The sequence below is a fragment of the Phoca vitulina genome, unplaced genomic scaffold (assembly GCF_004348235.1).
Source record: "Phoca vitulina isolate PV1807 unplaced genomic scaffold, GSC_HSeal_1.0 scaffold40, whole genome shotgun sequence".
Classification (NCBI taxonomy): domain Eukaryota; kingdom Metazoa; phylum Chordata; class Mammalia; order Carnivora; family Phocidae; genus Phoca; species Phoca vitulina.
The window spans coordinates 192,144-213,382 of NW_022589743.1; the positions used below are offsets into that span (position 1 = coordinate 192,144).

The 21,239-nt window shown below is 38.7% G+C and overlaps 1 protein-coding gene across 1 annotated transcript; it reads left to right on the forward strand.

The window, feature by feature from the left end:
* Positions 1 to 2,792: 2,792 nt before the first annotated feature.
* KRT20 (keratin 20) lies at positions 2,793 to 12,609 on the forward strand. The gene is made up of 9 exons (XM_032429236.1): positions 2,793 to 3,020; positions 4,462 to 4,815; positions 7,012 to 7,094; positions 8,898 to 9,054; positions 9,334 to 9,495; positions 9,627 to 9,752; positions 10,723 to 10,943; positions 11,953 to 11,990; positions 12,515 to 12,609. The coding sequence occupies exons 1-9, from the start codon at positions 2,793 to 2,795 to the stop codon at positions 12,607 to 12,609; spliced, it is 1,464 nt and encodes a 487-aa protein (XP_032285127.1).
* The last annotated feature ends 8,630 nt before the right edge of the window (positions 12,610 to 21,239 follow it).

A 21,239-nucleotide genomic window follows, 5' to 3' on the forward strand; every position in this document is an offset into this window, starting at 1 on the left:
TATAATTCAGAAAAATTAATAGCTATGAAATACCAGCCTGGTTTCCTCTGGTCACATTACAAGTTATAATAATCTACCAGAGCATAAAACTCAATGCAGCAGAGGAGCTGGGAAATTCTCCTGCCCTGAAAAAAACATGTGGAAATCTTCCCAAGAATTTTTCTAAATTGGATGACTGAACCCCATAATAACAGAAGTGTTGAATCATTATGTTGTACACCTGAAACTAATATAACACTGTATGTTAATTATACTTCAATTAAAATTAATAATAGCCTTACTATATCATATTTTAGTTTAAATTTGAAATCTCAAAAAACCTACAAATACTAGCTAAAAACTACTGGAATAACATAGCTATTTTTCCAAAAAGTTAAAAAATGATATTAATGATTTTAATGAGACTTTAACTGTTTCATTTCAACATAACTGGGTCCATCCAGAAGGAATAATTATGCTAAAGAAGAAAAGAAAAATTATCATGTTTAATAACTGCACTGATATTCCTAGCTCTTAGAAAGCTAACTCTTGATTTAAATAATGCTTCTACACATCTTGATCATATGTGTTAATGTATTAAACTCTTAGCTGAAACTAACTCACTGCAAAACTTGTGTAATTTAAACAGTACAATTTTCCAATGACTTTAATCAAAAGACTTCCTTCTCCACAATGAATCATGGAACACTACATCAAAAACTAATTAAGTACTGTATGGTGACTAACATAACTTAATAACAAAAAAAAAAAGACCTCCTTCTCCCCCATTAAGCAACAACAAAAGACATTAATTTTGTGGAAACACATACATAAAAGAACACAGTTCATGTGTTTATTATAAAAGGTTCATTGAAGATTTTAGCTGTGACGACTATTTACAAAGTAATTTAAAGCTTTGTAACAAATAGCAAGGTCTGCTTATTACATGCTCAGTTACTGGTGGTGAACACTCAGTGAGTATTGGCTGATGCGAATATGAATGGATGAAAACACAAGTAAGAGCAAAAAAAAAAAAAAAAAGGGCGCCTGGGTGGCTCAGTTGGTTAAGCGACTGCCTTCGGCTCAGGTCATGGTCCTGGAGTCCCGGGATCGAGTCCCGCATCGGGCTCCCTGCTCAGCGGGGAGTCTGCTTCTCCCTCTGACCCTCCTCCCTCTCATGCTCTCTGTCTCTCGTTCTCTCTCTCTCAAATAAATAAATAAAATCTTTAAAAAAAAAAAAAAAAGAAAACACAAGTAAGAGCTATCCACACATATATCATAAAGAGCATGAAGTAGGTTTAACTCTCCCAATTTTTACTTTTATAATATAACTGAAGCAAAGTCTAACACAAAGTATTATTTTAAAGTACACTGTTTATAAGAGAGAAATAATATAGTCACATTATTTTAGAAGAAAGATGTTTGTAAAAAAAAAAAAAGTAACCAAAAAAACTCAAACTCAAAAGTAAAAAGCCATTGGTTTTCAGTGGAAGAACGACAACAAATTGAGGCACTAAAAAAGTAAATTCCAAATTCTTCAGAAAGAATGTGCAGAGATTTTGGATATGCCTTGTTTTAGATTTCCTCTTCTTTATTTTTTTGTTTGTTTGCTTGCTTGCTTTAATCGTATACAAACCTCAATTAAAATATCAAAATGAAAATTAATTTGAGGTGTTTTCAATAACTTCTCCAATCCTTTGAAATATGTAACCTGATTAAGGAAACGATTTAAATGTTTCAGTGAATTTTTTGGCCAAGGGGTTTGAATGAGGAAGAACAAATGAATAGATTCCATTCCATCGGTTCGACAATGTTTATCAGAGCTCCACTGGTGAGGTCACACCCAGAGCTCACCATGTGTCCAGATGTCTACACACCTGCAGAGGCTTCCAGCCCAATCACGGAGGCTGGGTGTAGTCCCAAAGCACCACACACACACACCCTGCCTATACATTGCTCCGCCAAGGCCATGAGCCTGTGGACCCGTAGGGAAGATCAGGCTTCCGTGAAAACTTCCGCCAGGGAAATCCATTGAGATTCTAGAAGGGAGCAGCTGTAGTTTCAGAATGGATGGAGCAAGCAATCTGTCTCACGGTGGGTGCTGAGCTGACCTTATAACAGGGGAGAGAGACTCCTCCATGCACCAGGTCAGGTGCAAAGCACTATGCTATTTATTTCGTTTGCAGGGAACAAGACCTAAAGCCAGGTAGTGACTGAAAAATTTAAATGAATTATCTGGTCTTAAAACATTAAAATTAGGGGGGGAAAATTCAAAATCATCTATCCACCACTCACCTAAATTCACTTAATTCACTTCCCCAAACTACATCTCCAAATGTATAAATGTTTCATTCCTGTTTCAAATACCTGAGGCTTTGTGTTTGTACAAAATATTTTAATAGTTATATAAAATATAACCTCTAAATAGGGATAAACTTAAAAACAAAAAAAGAGCATAAAACAGATTCTGAAGAGTGATTATCCATACTTAAAAGCCACTGTTCTTATGCAAATCAAAACCACAGTGAGATATTATCTCATTGTGTTAGAGTGGTCATCATCAAAAACACAAGAGATAACAAATATTGGTGAGGATGTGGAGAAAAGGGAACCCTTGTGCACTATTGGTGGGAATGTTAAGTGGTGCAGCCACTCTAGAAAATAATATGGAGGTTCCTCAAAAATTAAATATAGAATTACCCATGATCCAGCAATCCCACTTCTAGGTATATATCCAAAGGAGATAAAATCACTATCTCAAAGGTATCTGCACTGGAGGTCAGAGCATCCGCATCTCGAACTCCAGACACGTGATGAACTATGGGAGTGATCTCACCAAAGGAGACCTGTTTGTTGGTGATGGGAAGATGACCATGCAGAACCTAAATGAACGCCTAGCAAGCTACCTAGAAAAAGTGCAGTCCCTGGAACAGTCCAATTCCAAACTTGAATGGCAGATCAAGCCGTGGTATGAAACAAACACGCCCAGCACCAGGGACTACAGTGCATATTACCAACAAATAGAAGAGCTGCAAAATCAGGTAAGGGATGACACCTGTGTTTTCTACTCCACTGTTGAGCTGCAGGATATATACCAAGAGGGCATATATGTTAGGTGGGTCCAAACGGATGTTATAAAGCAATTAGGCTGAAATGCTACATCTATAAAATGGTACATTCTACCATCTATCCTTAGTGCTGGAGTAGCTGACTACATAATTAGATGACTGTAAATATTTTTTTCACTTTTAAAAATCTGATTACATTGTGGCATTATTCACAATAGCCCAGATATACAAACAACCTAAGGTTCCACAAAAGGACGAAAGGATAAAGATCTCTCTCTCTCTCTCTCTCTCACACACACACACACACACATACACACACAGAAATATTATTGTGTCACAAAAAAGAAGGGAACCCTGCCATTTGCAACAATATAGATAGATCCCCAGGGGCATTATGCTACATGAAATAAGCCAGACAGAGAAAGACAAATACTACATGATACCACTTACATGAGGAATCTTAAGATAAGAAAAAACATCAAACTCATAGAAACAGTGGTTGCCAGGGCCTGGGGGGTAGGAGAAATAGGGAGAGATAAAAGGATACAAACTTTCAGCTTTAAGATGAATAAGGTCTGAAGATCTAATGTAAAATATGGTGACTATAGTTGATAATGCTGTACTGTACACTAAGAATTTACTAGAAGAACAGAACTTAAATGTTCTCATCAAAAAGGAAAAGATAAACTAAAAAAGACTTTTAAAACACTGTTCTTGATCACCAGTGTAACTATTATGTACCCACGTCTATCTTTTTTTTTTTTTTTTTTTTTTAAGATTTTATTTATTTGCGAGAGAGACAATGAGAGACAGAGCATGAGAGGGAGGAGGGTCAGAGGGAGAAGCAGACTCCCTGCTGAGCAGGGAGCCCGATGTGGGACTCGATCCCGGGACTCCAGGACCATGACCCGAGCCGAAGGCAGTCGCTTAACCAACTGAGCCACCCAGGCGCCCCATCTTTTTAGGTACCTAAATTATTCACGGCATTTGCCAATATTCTTTATGTGTATATTAGGATGAAAAAAAAAAATCTGCCAAGGCAGGTGCAAGGGCTAAAAGAATACATCTTCCTGTTTCCTTTTGTTGCCTCTGTTTAAAAAAAGGAATCGCCCCTGAGAAAAGCCTCTTAGAAATGCCTCTAGTGGTAATTTCTGGAATGAAACTAAACAGACTGCTGTACAAACAGGAAAAAGAAAAAAATAAAGCAAGCCACAGTGGACAGTGGTGTCAATCCAAAGGTGAGATATCAGCAGAGGAGGTGTCTCTTTCCTACGAACTCTATAAAAGGTCAGCTCATCCACCACTGGGAGACAGACTGCTCCAGCCATCCAGAAGCTACAGGTGCTCCCTCCTAAAATCCCCAATGGAATTCACTCGCAGAAGCCTCCGTAGAGGCTTGAGTTCCTCCTCACAGGGCTCTGCACTCAGCATGAGTGGCTCCATGTATAGGAACGGGGGCACACAGCACTTCACGGCTGCACCCAGCGTCTATGGGGGAGCTGGAGGTCAGAGCATCCGCATCTCGAACTCCAGACACATGATGAACTATGGGAGTGATCTCACCAAAGGAGACCTGTTTGTTGGTGATGGGAAGATGACCATGCAGAACCTAAATGAACGCCTAGCAAGCTACCTAGAAAAAGTGCAGTCCCTGGAACAGTCCAATTCCAAACTTGAATGGCAGATCAAGCAGTGGTATGAAACAAACACGCCCAGCACCAGGGACTACAGTGCATATTACCAACAAATAGAAGAGCTGCAAAATCAGGTAAGGGATGACATCTGTGTTTTCTACTCCACTGTTGAGCTGCAGGATATATACCAAGAGGGCATATATGTTAGGTGGGTCCAAACAGATGTTATAAAGCAATTAGGCTGAAATGCTACATCTATAAAATGGTACATTCTACCATCTATCCTTAGTGCTGGAGTAGCTGACTACATAATTAGATGACTGTAAATATTTTTTTCACTTTTAAAAATCTAATTACATGGAAAATATGAAAATATAATCTGTATTTTTGTCAGTTTACCAGGACAAGTCTAACTGGATAGTAAATATTTTTTTCTCTGAAAAGAGCTAAAATTTTTATGTGATTATAAATCTCAGGTTTTTTTCACCTGGTTCTCATTAACTTTTGAATTCCCAGTCAACTTAGAGATGTTCCTCCTTTAATTTATGTAAACATTGTAATATAAGTATTAAGATACTATATCATAAATTTCAATGACAAAGTGAGTCAGCATGGAAATAAGGGGAAGGGATGTAAGTATTAATGGCATCCAGATTTTTTTAAAGATTTATTTATTTGAGGGGCACTTAGGTGGCTCAGTCGGTTAAGCATCTGCCTTCGGCTCAGGTCATGATCCCGGAGTCCTGGGATCAATCCCCACATCGGGCTCTCTGCTCAGCAGGGAGTCTGCTTCTTCCTCTCCCTCTGCCTGCCGCTCTGCCTACTTGTGAGAAAGAGAGAGAGAGAGAGCAGGAGGAGGGGCAAAGGAAGAGAGAGAATATCAAGAAGACTCTCTGCTGAGCTCGGATCCCTATGCAGGGCTCAATCCCAGGGCCCTGAGATCATGACCTGAGCCAAAATTAAAGAGTCAGCTGCTTAACCGAATGAGCCACCCACATGCCTGAACGACATCCAGATTTTTAAATGCCCTGTTTAATGATATCATCATCATCACAAGCAGTTCACAAACCACTTCTACAGCAGCAAAATGTTCTATTGCCCCCAATTCAAATTTGTTGCAATCATATCACAGCCCACTCCCACGGAAGGTGGAGTTCTGTTTTATCAATTGTGTGCAATAAAGGAAGTGGACTTTGCTCCTAACTGAAAAGTTCAGATATGACAGGAGCACTTGCTCTGCTTTCAAATTCTTATCTCATCAAGGAAAGAATCCCTTTCCAGCAAGTCTCTTTTCCTTGCGTTTTTATTAGACATCAGTGCAATTTGAACCAGATTCCACTGGAAGTTACTTTGGGGCTTTCAGGAACTATGGGGAGGTGAGGCAAAGGTGTCTAAATTGTCTTTCTGCCAAAAGGTCATCCTTCTCAGGCTCCCACTAAAAACATTCAAAATCAGCAAACCATTCTTCCCTACCTGTCTCATGATTCATGTTTCTGAGTCTACTTTGGATCAGCCCAAACACATAGACACAGCCATCTATTCCATTCAGCAGGGCAGACTCAGTATATGAAGGCAGCTCTCTCTGGGACTGGATCTGCTGAAAGAGACATGTCATTGTAACATCTTCTACAAGCAGAGAAGATCCACATACATCATAGAGAACTCACCCTTAGGTAACCCTGTTTTTAAGATCGAGAGCTTATCCATCCTGACAGCTCCAGTACCTAGCACAATTCTCACATAGCAGTTGTCCATTCATTCAGCCAATATTTAGTACATACCAAGTGCTGGGCCCCATGCTGGGCATTGGGGAATATGATGGTGAACATAATGTGATTTAGGGGGGAAATAGGCACAAAGGCAACATACCTCCCACACAGAGGGATAAATTCTAGCAAGGAGGGCTGTGTAGAGCACTGAAAACACAGGCAGTTCATCCAGTTCTGCCTTGAGGAATTCACTGAGGCTTCCTTGAAGCAGATATCTAAGGCAAAATGTGGAAGAGAAGTAGTTCACCAAGCGAGAAGGGCTAACAAGAATATTCTAAGCAGGAACATCAAAGGGAAGGCACTCAGTAGGGTTTGATGGCTCAAGTTGAATGAAATTTTCCTTTTGTAAAACCGTAAGAAAGCTCACCAAACCCTGGAGACCAGAGGTACATTTTATGACTCAATTATGTTAAATGGCCGTATCATCACTCTTCCTATTTTCATGTGGAAATTCTTGAAATAAACATCATCTTTGATAGAATAATGTTTGTATCTGATACACTCAATCATTTGAAACTCCTGTCCAGTTGAAAATGTCATTCTTTCTCATATATTTTCCAGATTAAAAACGCACAACTGGAAAATACACGTTGTTTCCTGCAAATTGATAATACCAAACTGGCTGCTATGGACTTCAGGCTGAAGTAGGTTCTAACACCATGGTAAACCTTCCTGAAAAGGGATTCCCTGTAGTAGTCCTTCATGACACTCAGCTTTCCACATTCTTGTTGGTAAAGGAGCTACCTTGAGTAATTTCAGAATCTGGGAGTTTGAAGGGTGTTAGGAGCTATCTGGTCTAGCCTAGCACTCAGGGCTACACTTTCCTCTCCCACATTCCTAAGATTTTGTCACCCAGCGTGTAACTGAACACCTCCAGTAACTACTACTGTTTTCGCTGGTTAGCTCTGGCTGCTAGACCACTCTTTTTTAGTAACCTCACATCTACCTTTTCGCCCACTGAACCTAATTCTGCCCTTTGGAGTAATACCAAAGTGATATACAACCCCCCGTCTGCAGTAGTGCCCTTCTGTTATCTAAAGCGAGCCATGTGTCTACGTGTGGTGATTCTCCAAGTGAGTCATCCATGCTCCTTCAAGTGCCTGCCAAGGGTATGGCCCAAGTTCCAGGGGGCGACCTTTGATGCTTCTGAGTTTGCTGGTGTTTTATAATAGAGTTTGACAAACCAAAGAACTAAGACTATGATTAAACCAGCTCAGATTGTGTTCACTCTCTTGTAACCATATCACACCACATGTGATCACAGCTGTTCCTCATAAATGGCCCCTACGCTAGGGCTTTCTCATTCTGAATGTGTACAATGCGTTGGTACTAAAAAGTCTTTTGTGGTTTAGAAGGGTAGCATTTGAATGCTACGAGGGATCAAAAAGAAGGAAATAGGAAAGCAGATCTGAAGATTAAAGCAGTAAACATTCATCAATTCCAATTTTACTAAGTCAGCACCTGAATATTCCATTGCATTATCATTTTTTAAAGTTTTGCTACTTTAATAAAAATGAGAGTATGTAAGATTGTAGGGGAGAATCATGAATTCTTTACAATAATTCACTTTTGATGCATCTGCTTACAAAGTAATAAAAATAAATTGATCATGTGTATTCATTAAGTAAATATAACTGACCATTATTTAATATCTATAATGAGAACTCTTTGCTGACACATTAATTAAAGCAAAATATTTTTTATTTCTTTTAAAATATATTCTAGAATTTAGAAACATTTAAGAGTTATTTCAGATTGCTTTTTTACCAATCACTCCAAATTACAAAGATTATATTATGGAGCAAATTATCTGATTCCTAGGTTCTCATGAACATTTTTGGAATGTATAAAGAGGGACACATCATTAGTTTTTGATGTAGTGTTCAGTGATTCATTAATTACGTATAACACCCAGTGCTCATCACAACAGGTGCCCTCCTTAATACCCATCACCCTGTTACCCCCTCCCCTCTGAAACCCTCAGTTTATTTCCTGGGGTCCATAGTCTCTCACGGTTCATCTCCCTCTCTCATTTCTCTCCCTTCAGATTTCCCTCCCTTCCCCTATGGTCCTCCATGCTATTGCTTAAGCTCCACATATGAGTGAAACCATATGATAATTGTCTTTCTCTGCTTCACTTACTTGAATTAGCATAATCCCCTCCAGTTCCATCCATGTTGATGCAAATGATATGTATTCATCCTTCCTGACGGACACTACATCAAAAACTAATGAGGTACTATGCAGTGGCTAACTGAACATAATAAAAATAAATAAATAAATAAATAAATAAATATCTGGTAGAATTTAAAAAAAATAAAGAGGGACACAGTGTATTGAAATAGATCCTCATATACCACATAAAAACATCTCATTATATTAAGATTCTGTCTTCTATAATGGCTTCAAAAGGACTCAATTATCTCCGCATACCAATTAATTCACAGGTATGAGACTGAAAGGAAGCTACGCCTAACAGTGGAGAGTGACATCCAAGGCCTGAATAAGGTCTTGGGTGATGTATCCACGACTAGAACAGACTTGGAGGTTCAACTTAAAGAACTGAGTAAAGACCTGGATATCCTCAAAAAAGAACATCAGGAGGTGAGGAAATATTCAGAAGTGGTGTTGGGAATGACAGAATGACTCTAATAATGATAATGGTGGGGGGGGAAGGCTGGTAAAGAAAATGACAATAATAATGGTGTGAGCGGTCAGGGTTCAATGACAGAGCAGTACCTAGACTAGAATAAGCCCTACCTAAGTTACTGTCTTTCTTTTTTACTCATCCCCAATGAAAGGAGCCATAAGACTTATGTCTTTTCTACTTAGCTTCATGTGAGAATGTGCTTCCGACTATAATCAGGATTTTCACTTTTGTAGGAAGTGGACAGCCTATACAGACACCTGGGCAATACTGTCACTGTAGAATTGGATGCTGCTCCAGGCCTGAACCTTGGCACCACCATGAATGAAATGAGGCAGAAGTATGAAGTGATAGCCCAGGAGAACCTCCAGAAGGCCAAAGAACAGTTTGAGAAACAGGTAATAACATAATTCTGACGGGTAAGCAAATGTGTAGAAGCTGTCCTTCAAAAAAAGATAACTCATTTTCTTTCCTTTCTCTTTCTCCTTACTCATTTATTTTTTTCATTTTTTCATTTTTGGAACCTTAGACTCAAACTCTGCAGCAACAAGTCACAGTGAGCAATGAAGAGTTAAAAGAAACTGAGGCTCAAGTAAAGGAGCTGAGACGCATCTACCAGAACCTGGAGATAGAACTCCAGTCCCTCCTCAGTCTGGTAAAACACGTCTAACTTCCTACTCTCAACGCAGTGTGGGTTTACTAAGTGCCTGTGTGAGGAATTCTGGAGACACAGAAACCTCTAGGAAATAACCCCTCTCCCTGCAGAGCTGGCAGGGAGACAGGCCAAGCCACTGACTATAATTGAAACACAGAAAGAAATCCAGGACAAGAGCAATGTGCTGCAAGGATGCAGAGGAACAAGTAGATCTGGAAGACTTCACACGGAAAGTTGCATTTCAACTAGATCGGAAAACTCGAGATGAATTTGTAGTTGGAGAATAGGGGTAAACAAATCAGTTTGCAGGCTAAACAAATCAGTCAGCTCCTGATAAAATTATGCTGTGTTAACGACACCCGAATTGCAGTGGCTTACAACAACACTACAACACTACATCCATCATCCATCCATCGGCTGCAGCTCTGCTCCATGACATTCCATTCCAGGGGTAAGGCTGAGGGAGGAGACCCTGGCCAGGGCATGCCAGTGTTATAGCAGAAAGAAAAGAGCAATAGCCGGACCATCTGATAGCTCCTAAAGCTTCTCCTCAGAAAAGGCACTTGTCAGTTTTACCTACCTTTCATTAGCCGAGGAAGTCACATGACCAAATCTGATATCAGTGGGATGAGGAAATCTAATCCTCCCCTTGGAGGGGCACCACAAATCACAGGGAGAGGAGGTAAATACGGAGAACTAGAATACAATATACCACAGTAAGAGAACAGCGAGTGTGAAGCTAAAAACAAACAGAAGACCCTTAGAGGTCATAGCAGCTGGCTGGGGCTCAGGAGCTAGTGGTCCTAGCAGCTGGCTGAGGTCGCCTAGATGGAAAGAGTGGGAGATAAAGCTAGAAACATGAATTATGCCCACAGTGACTAGCTGTGGGAATTCTCCTCAAAAGAAATTAAAATTGAACCACCTCTTAAGTCTTCAACTAAGAAACATCCACTTTTTCTTGTGCTTATAGAAAGAAACTTTGGAGCGTACACTAGAGGACACCAAAGATCGTTACAGTGGCAAATTGGTCACCATCCAGGCAGTACTGGACAACCTAGAAGGCCAATTGAAACAGATTAGGACCGATACAGAACGCCAGAGCAACGAATACAATATCCTCCTTGACATAAAAACCCGACTTGAGCAGGAAATTGCGACTTACCACCGCCTTCTGGAAGGAGAAGATGTCGAGTAAGGCTCTTAGAATCAAGGAATATGTGCCGCCAGTGTCTACATGCTGTGCATTAAACCCTGTCACTCATTCCCCAGCACCAACGCAATCCCTAGCACGAAAGCAATTACACACACCAACCACCAACAACAAAACAAAAATATACCAAAAGTACCCCCATCCCCAAAATACCAGGTACAGCCTTTGTACTTGAGGTCATGTGTAGGGCTGACTTAGAAGATGGTTATACAGTAAACAGTACAGATTATGCTTTTGCTAATTTTTATGATTAATACATAATTGGAAGTACAATGACTTTTATTTTTTTTTTAAAGATTTTATTTATTTATTTGAGAGAGAGAGAGAATGAGAGACAGAGAGCATGAGAGGGAGGAGGGTCAGAGGGAGAAGCGGACTCCCCGCCGAGCAGGGAGCCCGATGCGGGACTCGATCCCGGGACTCCAGGATCATGACCTGAGCCGAAGGCAGTGGCTTAGCCAACTGAGCCACCCAGGCACCCGGAAGTACAATGACTTTTAGAAATTCTCCTTGAGAGGTCATGAAATGAACAGGCCACAGAGGTCTGTGGGAACCAGTTTGAGAATCATCACTGTTGCCACAGAAACTGTCTTCAACTACCACACCCAAGAAACTCAATAAGAGAACACAAGATTTAAACTTCCACTGTAATTTTGTTATTTTAATTACAAAAGCTTCTAGTATAGTGTAAATAGGTCAGTTTTGAAGAAATAGATAGCTAGATGATAGATAGATAGATGATAGATAGATAGATGATAGATAGATAAATAGATATAAAATAATATGTCAAGTTGAAAAGTAAGAAACTCAAGTTCAAAGTAACAAGCATGGTAAAAGCAGAAAAAATACAAACACAGCATTAAGACACACATCACACAGACTTTATTTTGAAACAGAAAATGCAGGACAGCCCTTCATTTTCAACATGGCAATAACACCTTTTCCTGTTTCTTTTTCTTTTCTTAAAAAAAAAAAAAAAAAAAAAACCAGAACTCCAGAACTTGCGATAAGCATCCCGGAGGAGAGAGGTAAGTGTTCTAATCTCACGTGTTTCCTGTGAGACTGACTCCTCACTTGGTAACTTACCACTTATTAAATGCCACTGGTGAAAAGTAAATAGAGATCAGTTCTCAAGGGAGCAGATACTACCCTAGGGATTCTGAAAATCAGGCGCATTACATAAAGAAACCCCCAACATGGAAAGTTTGTCACACTCCCACAACAGGGTGATTTTCTCGGCCCAAGCTATTGCTGTCCTGAGACATCCTGGGATCCTGAAAAGAAAAAAAATAAGATGAAAAAGTGCATTTGGCTTAATTCAATATTGTATATTTCTCTTTGGGGGTGGGCATAGAAAATTTGTGAATTTGGGGACAGTGGCATATTTTCTGCATTTGTTTATAAATTGGACAAGATTATTTAAGAAAAAGAATGGGTTTCTTTTTCTTTTAGGAAAAAAAAAGTATAAAATAATAATGATTTAGAGTTGAATGTTATAGACCCGCAGAGTCATGTTCCTGAGTTAACATTTCATACTTAAATCTAAACTCAGATATAAAGAGAAAAAGGAAGATTATGACAGTCGTGGAAGAAGTGGACGGCAAGGTTGTGTCATGTAAAACCGAAGAGGTGGAAGAAGATTTGTAAACAGCTACCTGGAGATGCTGCTGAGGGTGTAAAAGAAATGTAGCTATAATTTTTGCTCCCTATAAGAAAGCAGCCATCAGACAGCACCATTAGTGCTTTGTGGTAATCAGAAGGGGACAAAAGCCCATTTATCAGTCTCTGTAACTGAATATAAATTGTTTTACTCAGAGGAGCTGCAAATCACCTACAAAAATGAAATCCAGTGAGCACTAGGACATTTAAAATATCATTACCACCGTCTTTTTATGATGAAACACATTAATTATAAGCTAGAGACCACCTAATATCAATTCGTTAATGTTCCTGAAAATTACAGCACATTTGAATTACACTAAACCTCACGGAGCAGAAGAATCCCTGAAAATTGCAAATAAACTGCTCTCTCTAATTTTTCCTGTTTCTGAATTGCAAAATCTCCTTTCAGGGGCCCTTGGATTCTTAAATGAGCCAATTTCTTGGTTAATTTCATTGGATTTTTGATATTTGTATAATCCTGCCAGCTTTAAGTTATATCTGCATTTTTTCCATTGTTTTTTAAAACTCAACTCAGCTCTTCGAATAATTTGAGAGTCAGGCTCCACTCACAAATGCTGAGCAGAATAAGAATGAAGCACATTATGCTTGAAGCGGGAGTAGATGAAATGCAAAATTAGTGAAACCCTTCTCAAGGCAGAATGCCTCTCCTTATGACAATAAACTGCATAAATCATCAGGTATTCTCTTTCTTTATGGGGTAAACGTGTTATGAAATGTTTCTCACCTTTTAATAACAGCTTTAATGAGATATAATTCACACACCGTAAAATTCATCCTTGTAAAGTGCAAAATTCAGTGGTCTTCAACATATTCACAGGATTGGGCAACCATCACACTGTCTAGTTTTAGAATGTTTTCATCACTGAGAAAAGAAACCCAGCAGGAGTCATCCCCCCATTTCCCTTCCCCCTCGCCCAGCCCTGGCCACCACTAATCCACTTCCTCTCTCTATGAATTTGCCTACTCCAGACATTTCCTACAAATGGAATCATACAATATGTTCTTTTGTGCAGAAATGTTCATAGCAGCATTATTCATAATAGCCCCAAAGTGGAAACAACTCAAACGTCCATCAACTGATCAAAGGATAAACAAAATGGGGTATGTCCATACAATAGAATATTATCTGGCAATAGAAAGAACAAGGTACTGATACATAATGCAACAGGGATGAACCTTGAAAACACTATGCTTACTGCGGGAAGTCAGACACAAAAAGACACAGACTACAGACTGTATTCTCACCCATTTTGCATTTCAGTGTGCAGTAACTGCCTTGCAAATGTTTACAAGAAAAAATCATTTTGCCCTCTCTCATTGTATTCTTGTAAATTAATAGCTTGGATTTAAATTTTGATATGTAAGTTTGTAAGTAAATAGGATTTTGAGAGTGATTATATTGAAAATAATAATGTGATTCGCTTAAGGATAATAATATCCACCATCTACTGAGCACTTACTATGAGCTAAGCAGTGTGCCAGGCATTTTATATGCATTTCTCATTTAATCCTCACAATAACCCCATGAAGTAGAAGCTATTAGGTTGAATCATATGAACTTGCCAATATGTAATCATTTTTTACCTTTAAAAAAATAGCAATTTCATCTGGTTTGACCTTATTCTATTCTCCCCATTTTACGAATGAGGATTATATATGAAGACATGAAATAGGTACTCTCCCAAAGTCACAGTTACCAAGTAATGGAGCAGGACTGAAACTTAGGACTGTTTGTCTGAAGTCATGACACTCTTTTAAGCAATTAATTACATGACAAACAATTGCAGAGTCACACCTGAAATGAGCATTTGCCTGTTCTTAGTTGTTTTGCTCTTTTCTGCCATTTTCACTAGCCAGACACTTACAACAGCCAAATGTCACAAATGTGGTCCAGCCAGCATCCCACATGACTGGATTTACCACAACTTTTGTCAGAAAAAAATATTATCTTCACCTATTCTCATTCCTTTGCTTTTCAAAGTAAAGAGGTTCACTCTCATTTTTTTCTTAATTTCCTTCCAAGTCACTCAAGTTAGTAAACTGCTTTTAAAGATGTTAAGAACTTTTAGAAGTAAATTCTTTTTCTCCTACTAAAATACATTCCAGAACAGTCTGTAACTTCAACATGCAAATGCCAGAGACTGAGTCTGATTAGTAAAAACGCCGCAGGAGGTGGGTTTGAAATTCACTAGGCATGGCCATCGTCAATATGACAATTATTGTCTCTTGCCATAGACAATAATGACACTTTGTTCAAAAGTAGGTTATTTTTAACTGAATTTCCTATCATAAAAAATGAAAACTAATCCTTGCCTTTTGGTCAATCTCTAGTTTCTTCCAAGTAATCATTCAAAGAAAGTAGGAGAAAACATATATACATGTGGAACCAGATGCTTCTACCACCGGTTCTACCAGTAGTGACCGTGTGAAAGTAAAGTGTTAATCTCCATATTTATATTTCTTATACGAGCTAGGAAACAGAACAGCATGATCCTATTTCTGGCAGGCATACAGATCCAGAGAAGATTCGTAGTCCTTAAATATAGGTCTCTTTATCACACATTGAATCATTATCAATAAATTTCATGACCTTATACAAAATCATCAGTGTCCAAGTGGACCCAACAAACTCAGAGAGAAACCCTAGAGGTGATGCTAGGTTGGAGAGAGCTACTTTTCCTGGCCTTGGGGAATTACATCTACACAGAGCTTTATAACATCTAAAAAGAATGCCATGGAATGATATAAAATCAAAACTTGACCAGTGGACACCCTCTGCTCTCACCCTCACTAACTTGGGGGCAGTCTCAAATAACAATTCCAACTTAAAGCATTGGCTAGTGATTTCTATTTTTTTTAATTTCCCTTCAAACATTTGTTTTCTCTCCCCTAGACTCACTTCTAAGACTTGCTTTCCCACGAAAGGGAAGATTCCAAGATTCCTTCTCCTCTCTCTCACCATAGGCAACCCTCCCTGCCTTTGAGAACACTGAGCTCTGGAGTCCAGAACTCATCCTCAAGCATGACCACCAGGGTCTTTTTTCATCCTCATTTCAAAATCACAACATACAATGTCAGTAGCCCAATACTCTTTTACTCACTCACAGGATCTTCAAATGTTATTCAAAGCAAAAGTGAAAAGTGTTAGGGACCCAGTGATCAGTGAAATGCAGGAAGTGCAAGGTCTGTCTTTAATGGAAAGAACCCAGGTGGAAAACCCTGCAATCAAAGACCAGGAAACTAACCAATGTGACATGAGAAGATGGGCATAAGTTTTACTTAATAAATCAAAAGATTTACAAATACCACGTAAATAACTGTCTCTATCTTGAGTATTCCCTAAACTCTACAGAAAAGGAAGTCATGACTCTTTTGAGCAGTTCCCCCTTTCTCATCATTTTCCTCTGTGTCTCAACTTATATAATCACTTTGCCACCAAAGCCCAAGATTGTTTCTGTTTTCTATATTCCCACCCTCCTATATTTTCATAGCTGTCAGAGAAAATTATTTTTACTTCTAAAACCTCTAAAGTACATGCTTTATTATTTAACTTAGCCCTCCCTCCCAAAAAACAGCCACTGAAGAAGAAAGAACTCTCTTTTCAACTTCTGAAGTTCCTCCCCATTCATAATTGGATTCAGAATAAATCTTGGTCAAAGCATACCAGCAAATTAGAGCAAAGTCACTCTCAGATGAAATGAATTTTAAGTGACATATTCAAACATATTAAGGATTAAGTTCTTTCAAGTGAAATAAGTCCAGAAGTGCAAGGATGAAGCTTAGCCAAACACTAGGCTAAGACTCAGGATAAAAAATTAATTAGACATAGTCCCTAGCTGAGAAAATTGCAGTCTAGGATAATAAATAATATATATAGAAACACAAAGGTATAATATGTAAACATAATGTATAGACACTGAGCAAAATTATTTAAAATTTACATATAGGCATTCGAGATGGAAAATATACATTTCAGCACAAAATTCAGCATGGTTCCAAATCCAAGAATTCAAGTTAATCATATTCCCATATTATGTGATCATATCACTAAGCTACAAGTCTGCATTTCGCACATCCCCTCAAGTCTGTAAGCAATTAACAGTTTCATTTCTATGGCAATAATAATGGAATCACCCTTGAAGGCAGGTGAAGGGGGGAAATGCTGCTTATAACTAATTATTAATGACCATAATGTCAAGTTCCTGTGTAGGAAGTGCAAGTTGAACTAGTACTTTACATGATCTTTGACAATGTGGTTACATGTCAAAAGTATAACTAAAACTACATTTGTAAGGTGCTAAATGAGAAGAACATGCAGCCAAGAATGCTTTATCCAGCAAGGCTGTCACTTAGAATGGATGGAGAGATGCAGAGCTTCCAAGACCAGCAGAAACTGAAAGAATATGTGACCACTAAGCCGGTCCTGCAAGAAGTACTAAGGGGGTTTCTATAAAAGGAGAAAGACCCCAAGAGTGATATACAACAGAAATTTACAGAGACAATCAATAGAAACAAGGACTTCACAGGCAACATGATGATAATAAATTCATATCTTTTAATAATCACTCTCAACATGAATGGCTTAAATGCTCCCATAAAATGGCACAGGGTTGCAGATTGGATAAAAAGACAGGACCCATCCAGATGCTGTCTACAAGAGACTCATTTTGAACATAAAGATACATCCAGACTGAAAGTAAAGGGATGGAGATCCATCTTCCATGCCAATGAACCTCAAAAGAAAGCTGGGGTAGCAATTCTTATATCAGACAAATTAGATTTTAAACTAAAGACTGTAGTTAGAGACACAGAAGGACACTGTATCATTCTTAAAGGGTCTATCCAACAAGAAGATCTAACAACTGTAAATATCTATGCCCCCAACATGGGAGCAGCCAACTACATAAGCCAACTGTTAACCAAAATAAAGAGTCACATTGATAACAATACGTTAATTGTAGGAGACCTCAATACTCCACTCTCAGCAATAGACAGATCATCTAAGCAGAAAATCAACAAAGAAACAAGAGCTTTGAATGACACACTGGACCAGATGGACCTCATAGATATACACAGAACATTCCACCCTAAAATAACGGAATATTCATTCTTCTTGAGTGCACATGGAACTTTCTCCAGAAGAGACCACATACTGGGTCACAAATCAGGTCTCAACCGATACCAAAAGATTGAGATTATTCCCTGCATATTCTCAGGCCATTATGCTTTAAAACTGGAACTCAATCACAAGAAAAAAATTTGGAAGAAATTCAAACACTTAGAAGCTAAAGACCACTCTGCTCAAGAATGTTTGGGTCAACCAGGAAATCAAAGAAGAACTTAAACAATTCATGGAAACCAATTAGAACAAAAACACATTGGTCCAAAACCTATGGGATACTGCAAAGGCGGTCCTAAGGGGGAAATACACAGCCATCCAAGCCTCACTCAAAAAAATAGAAATATCCCAAATTCATCAACTACCTTTACACCTTAAAGAACTAGAGAAAAAGCAACAAATGATGCCTAAGCCATGCATTAGAAGAGAAATAATTAAGATTAGAGCAGAGATCCCCCCGGCTTCAGGTCTTTTCTGATCTGTTTAGAGTATATTTTCTGGGGACGTTGTTACCCTGTTAGCATTTTGTTCTCTCATTCATCTGTTCTCCTCTGGACAAAATGACAAGACAGAAAAAAATCACCTCAACAAAAAGAACAAGAGGTAGTACCAACTGCCAGGGACCTACTCAATACGGACATTAGTACGATGTTGAATCTAGAGTTCAGAATCATCACTTTAAAGATACTAGCTGGGCTTGAAAAAAGCATGGAAGTTATTAGAGAAACCCTTTCTGGAGAAATAAAAGAACTAAAATCTAACCAAGTCGAAATCAAAAAGGCTATTAATGAGGTGCAATAAAAAATGGGGGCACTAACTGCGAGGATAAATGAGGCAGAAGAGAGAATCAGTGATATAGAACACCAAATGATGGAAAATAAAGAAGCTGAGAAAAAGAGAGATAAACAACTACTGGATCACGAGGGCAGAATTCAAGAGATAAGCGATACCATAAGACGAAACAACATTAGAATAATTGGGATCCCAGAAGAAGAAGAAAGAGAGAGAGGGGCAGACTGTATATTGGAGCAAATTATAGCAGAGAACTTCCCTAATTTGGGGAAGGAAACAGGCATCAAAATCCAGGAGGCACAGAGAACCCCTTTCAAAATCAATAAAAATAGGTCAACACCCCGACATCTAACATAAAACTTACGAGTCTCAGAGACAAAGAGAAAATCCTGAAAGCAGCTCGGGAGAAGAGATATATAACCTACAATGGTAGAAACATTAGATTGGCAACAGACCTATCCACAGAGACCTGGCAGGCCAGAAAGGACTGGCATGATATATTCAGAGCACTAAACGAGAAAAATATGCAGCCAAGAATACTATATCCAGCTAGGCTGTCATTGAAAATAGAAGGAGAGATAAAAAGCTTCCAGGACAAACAAAAACTAAAGGAATTTGCAAACACGAAACCAGCCCTACAACAAATATTGAAAGGGGTCCTCTAAGCAAAGACAGAGCCTAAAAGCAACATAGACCAGAAAGGAACACAGACAATATACAGTAACAGTCACCTTACAGGCAATACAATGGCACTAAATTCCTATCTTTCAATAGTTACCCTAAATGTAAATGGGCTAAATGCCCCAATCAAAAGACACAAACTATCAGATTGGATTAAAAAACAAGACCCATCGATATGCTGTCTGCAAGAGACTCATTTTAGACCCAAAGACACCCCCAGATTGAAAGTGAGGGGGTGGAAAACCATTTACCATGCTAATGGACACCAAAAGAAAGCTGGGGTGGCAATCCTTATATCAGACAAATTAGATTTTAAACCAAAGACTGTAATAAGAGATGAGGAAGGACACTATATCCTACTTAAAGGGTCTATCCAACAAGAAGATCTAACAATTGTAAATATCTATGCCCCTAACATGGGAGCAGCCAATTATATAAGGCAATTAATAACAAAAGCAAAGAAACACATCGACAACAATACAATAATAGTGGGGGACTTTAACACCCCCCTCACTGAAATGGACAGATCGTCTAAGCAAAAGATCAACAAGGAAATAAAGACTTTAAATGACACACTGGACCAAATGGACTTCGCAGACATATTCAGAACATTCCATCCCAAAGCAACGGAATACACATTCTTCTCTAGTGCCCGTGGAACATTCTCCAGAACAGATCACATCCTAGGTCACAAATCAGGTCTCAATCGGTAGCAAAAGATTGGGATCATTCCCTGCCTATTTTCAGACCACAATGCTTTGAAACTAGAACTCAATCACAAGAGGAAAGTCGGAAAGAACTCAAATACATGGAGGCTAAAGAGCATCCTACTGAAGAATGAATGGGTCAACCAGGAAATTAAAGAAGAATTTTAAAAATTCATGGAAACCAATGAAAATGAAAACACAACTATTCAAAATCTTTGGGATACAGCAAAGGCAGTCCTAAGAGGAAAGTATATAGCAATACAAGCCTTTCTCAAGAAACAAGAAAGGTCTCAAGTACACAACCTAACCCTACACCTAAAGGAGCTGGAGAAAGAACAGCAAATAAAGCCTAAACCCAGCAGGAGAAGAGAAATAATAAAGATCAGAGCAGAAATCAATGAAATAGAAACCAAAAGAACAGTAGAACAGATCAATGAAACTAGGAGCTGGTTCTTTGGAAGAATTAACAAGATTGATAAACCCCTGGCCAGACTTATCAAAAAGAAAAGAGAAATGACCCAAATCAACAAAATCATGAATGAAAGAGGAGAGATCACAACCAACACCAAAGAAATACAAACAATTATAAGAACATATTATGAGCAACTCTATGCCAGCAAATTAGACAACCTGGAAGAAATGGATGCATTCCTAGAGATGTATCAACTACCAAAACTGAACCAGGAGGAAATAGAACACCTGAACAGACCTATAACCACTAAGGAAATAGAAGCAGTCATCAAAAATCTCCCAAAACACAAAAGCCCAGTGCCAGATGGCTTCCCAGGGGAATTCTACCAAACATTTCAAGAAGAATTAATACCTATCCTTCTGAAACTGTTCCAAAAAATAGAAATGGAAGGAAAACTTCCAAACTCATTTTATGAGGCCAGCATTACCTTGATCCCAAAACCAGACAAAGACCCCATCCAAAAGGAGAATTACAGACCAATATCCCTGATGAACATGGATGCAAAAATTCTCACCAAAATACTAGCCAATAGGATCCAAAAGTACATTAAAAGGATTATTCACCACGACCAAGTGGGATTTATCCCTGGGCTGCAAGGTTGGTTCAACATCCGCAAATCAATCAACGTGATACAATACATTAACAAAAGAAAGAACAAGAATCATATGATCCTCTCAATAGATGCAGAAAAAGCATTTGACAAAGTACAGCACCCTTTCTTGATCAAAACTCTTCAGAGTATAGGGATAGAGGGTGCATACCTCAATATCATAAAAGCCATCTATGAAAAACCTACAGCGAATATCATTCTCAATGGGGAAAA